Raw genomic sequence first — 3,324 nt, 5'->3', positions numbered from 1 at the left:
AGGGATCCTTTCCATGATGCTGTCACACACTTAGAATAACAAATTTAGAAAAACAATTATACCAACTAGTCAATTTGAATCCAAACTATGTGAAATAAGGCCCAGGTTTAAAAGCATTAAACCTGTCCTTAAAGTAAGCCTGCAGTACCTGAGTACCTGGATATTATTGAACATGATGAAAACTGATCATTCATAATAAAAGATGTCACTGACAGCAGCTGTAAACCTGTTGGTAACAGTCAGGTGTTCCAGATGTTGTCATTGCTCTGTGAGCTGCTGAACGAGGAGCTCGGGGAAGCCCGTCCGCTCATCCATCTCTCTGCTGAACCGCAGGTCGACCGCCTCGCCGACGACCACCTCTGCCGTGGTGAACACCTGCAGGTCTCCCAGCACGTGGCCGCCGACCGTCTTACCCTCCGTGTCTGACAGGCAGATGTGGAGGTGGGCGTCCGGGTTCAGCGTGCCGACCAGGGAGACGATCTCGAACCGCCCGCTGAGGTGCAACACCTGAGGGGGAAAAACATCAAGAGGAGCCTGAATGTTTGGCTTTTCATTTAAAGTTTTCTGCTAAATATTGATTTACAACAACGTACATAGACTTTAAATAGAAAAGTACAAGGAGTATTTGGGATAAAATCACTTTAGATGTAAATAAACTGCATTATACTTTTATTTCTAACATGTTTCTGCTGTATTTGTGTCTCTTAATAAACTTTTAACTGTTACACAATAATAGTTTGAGAGATAATTGCTGAAGATTTGTTCATTTTTAAAAGCACCTGTGTAATTTTAGGTTCTTGCCAGAATCAGAATCACATTATTGATCCCATGGGAACACAAATATGTGTATTATATCACAGTATATTATAAAAAAGTAATGAATAAGAACCACAATATTTAACAGTATATACAGTAAAAATAGAATAAACTAAATAAGAAATATTAGAAACGTGTTAATTATATTACAATATAACAACAGTAATAAATCTGAGATATGATCTATAAATGTGTGACAATAGTATAATATATGATATAAATGTATTAAAGTATTAATACCAGAGTGTCCAGTTAAAGAAATAATATATAACATGGAGGATAACATGTATGTGGGACACTTAAACAGTGTAAATAATGACCCTCAGGCTGTTGCTATAGTACCTCATTGGTGTTTGTTGCCGTGGCGTTGGCCAGCCGGAGCGTTGCCTTGGTGACGCTGCCCACACAGGTGATGATGAACGGCGCCCGGAGTCGCCTCTCCTCCACGAACGCCTGCAGAGATCCCAACAGCTCCTGACCCGGTCCGAAGCGGACCGCGTGGACCTGCAGGGACGACGATCCTCCTCCTGCTGAACTCTGGGAAAAAAAGAAAAAGATTCATGTGCAGTTTTTTTTTAAATTTCTGTTCATTTATGATTTTATTCTGTTCATTTTTAAAATAAATACACTCATGCTCTGTAGACCCACCACACACACCCACCTGCACCAAGTACTTCTATTTTATTTTATTTTATTTTATATAGGACCTCTATTTTCTATATTTTATTTGTTATTTTATATATTTATCTTGGCTTAAAACAGGACCTGAGAACGTAATTTTGTACCTCCCCATATAAACGTGTGTTGGTGTGACAAATAAAGTTCCTTGAATCCTGAATCCTGAATCCTTGAATCCTCATACAATTAAAAAACCAGATAATGTTTGTTAAATAAACTGCTCACTGTAGTTTTTGTCAGATGAAATAGTGAATTTGTTTGGGACTATTTTCAGCGGCGGATTAATCCACACTTGGTGCTCACAGCTGTAGTGATCATGTTCTCTGTGTCAAACATCACCTGAAGTGTTTCTCAGAGTGTGAAAGTGTAACCAGACACTTCTTATCTATTATTGCTAACTTTGCAGGATGAGTTAGCGGAGGGCTAACAGGAAGTTAGCTGACTCTGCAGGCCCGAGGGGCTAGCACACCACGCTCAAAAGGATGCCGGGAAGTCAAACTTTTTTGGCTTCATTCTCCACTGAGCGACTTTGATATGAATGAACGGAGCCTCCAACGACCCACAAACCAACAGGTGCCGTCCACTTCCTGTCTACCATCTGGATGCTTAGGTGTTGTTCAGGTGTCCAACAGCTGTGAGATCAGCTGGAGATTCACAACGTGGCTCGAAATGTAGTGAAAAGAAGCACAAATCGGACAAAAATCTCTTTCTCTCTCTTGTGTGTGTGTGTGTGTGTGTGTGTGTGTGTGTGGTCCATTCAGATCTTTAACAGGATCACTGCGCTTATCCAAACACCAGCCCGACCTCTGACCCCCCCAGCGAGGCTCCCGCTGATCTGCAGGTTCACAAAGAGCTTAAAGGAAACAGCAGCGATCATCCCAGTTATTCACTCCTCTGTGGCCACGTTTGATTTCAGGAGAATATTTTTTAAAATCACTATAAAAAGATGTCTCATGTTACAGACGTGACAGAAAAACTGCCTCACAGGGTCATTTTATTACTGACAGGGATTAAATGTTAAATACATATAGAATATATTCCTTTATGAGTTCTATGATCCCTTTGGCTAAAAATCAGAGTTACTGTTCTGTGTTTCTCTGCAGCTCTGAGTCTGAAAAGATCTTTAAGAAGACACGAATCCTGTTTTTCGCTGTTTGCTTTCATCCAAACACTGGATTTACCTGAAGAGACGAGACCTTCAGAGGAGGGAAGAGTTTAAAGTTTAAAGTTTAAAGGACTTTTAACTAGTGTTTCCTGTTTGGAGTCAGCTGAGTGCAAATGAGAGAAAAGTATTAAATAAATAAATATATATATATTCATGTATATTACAAGTGTAAACTCACCATTCTGCATGAGTGTGAGGCTGCTGAGGGACTAAACAAACACTTCAGCCAAACATTTACAGGCACACATGTGCAGGATTGAACTGAGCATGCTCAGTAACCTGTAACCTCTTCCTGCAGGGGTTGACCAGAAAAGAGCATTTTGTATTTCTGGTCTTTTACTGCCGCCTGCTGGTGGTTTGAGTTTGAGTCATTTAAACTTTGGCCACAAAGATCTGTGCAACTGGTCAGATAGATATTCAAATATTTGTATTTTACTACATTTATAGTCTTAATATAACTCAATAGATGTCAAATATTTGCATTTTATCTTTTGTTTTTCCAGAACTGAAGTCAGAAACTTATGATGAAGTTGGTTATTGTACATTAAATCAAAATGGTGGCATAAAAGTTGTTGTTTTTCTTTCTTTCTTTTTAACACACAGAGGAGATGGAAGCACTTCTATGTTATTATGCAGCTGCCTGAGAGACGAAATTCAGGGCAAAA

The 3,324-nt window shown here is 39.7% G+C and overlaps 1 protein-coding gene across 1 annotated transcript; it reads right to left on the bottom strand.

The window, feature by feature from the left end:
* Window positions 1–258: 258 nt before the first annotated feature.
* Window positions 259–2,872, bottom strand: LOC139218285 (bifunctional protein GlmU-like). Its single transcript, XM_070849849.1, has 3 exons — window positions 2,838–2,872; window positions 1,159–1,353; window positions 259–507 (listed from the first exon to the last, which is right to left on the bottom strand). The coding sequence occupies exons 1-3, from the start codon at window positions 2,838–2,840 to the stop codon at window positions 259–261; spliced, it is 447 nt and encodes a 148-aa protein (XP_070705950.1). The 5' UTR covers window positions 2,841–2,872.
* Between the last annotated feature and the right edge of the window lie 452 nt (window positions 2,873–3,324).

Source organism: Pempheris klunzingeri, chromosome 18 (assembly GCF_042242105.1).
Source record: "Pempheris klunzingeri isolate RE-2024b chromosome 18, fPemKlu1.hap1, whole genome shotgun sequence".
NCBI classification, from domain to species: Eukaryota; Metazoa; Chordata; class Actinopteri; order Acropomatiformes; family Pempheridae; genus Pempheris; species Pempheris klunzingeri.
The sequence above is the reverse complement of the archived record's forward strand: the minus strand, read 5'-3'. Positions and strand labels throughout refer to the sequence as shown.

Bases quoted from the DNA above. Each gene is read 5' to 3' on its own strand.
- LOC139218285 (XM_070849849.1), bottom strand. The intron at 508-1,158 runs GTACTATAGCAA...TTTCCCCCTCAG, and splicing joins CGGCAACAAACACCAATGAG to GTGTTGCACCTCAGCGGGCG.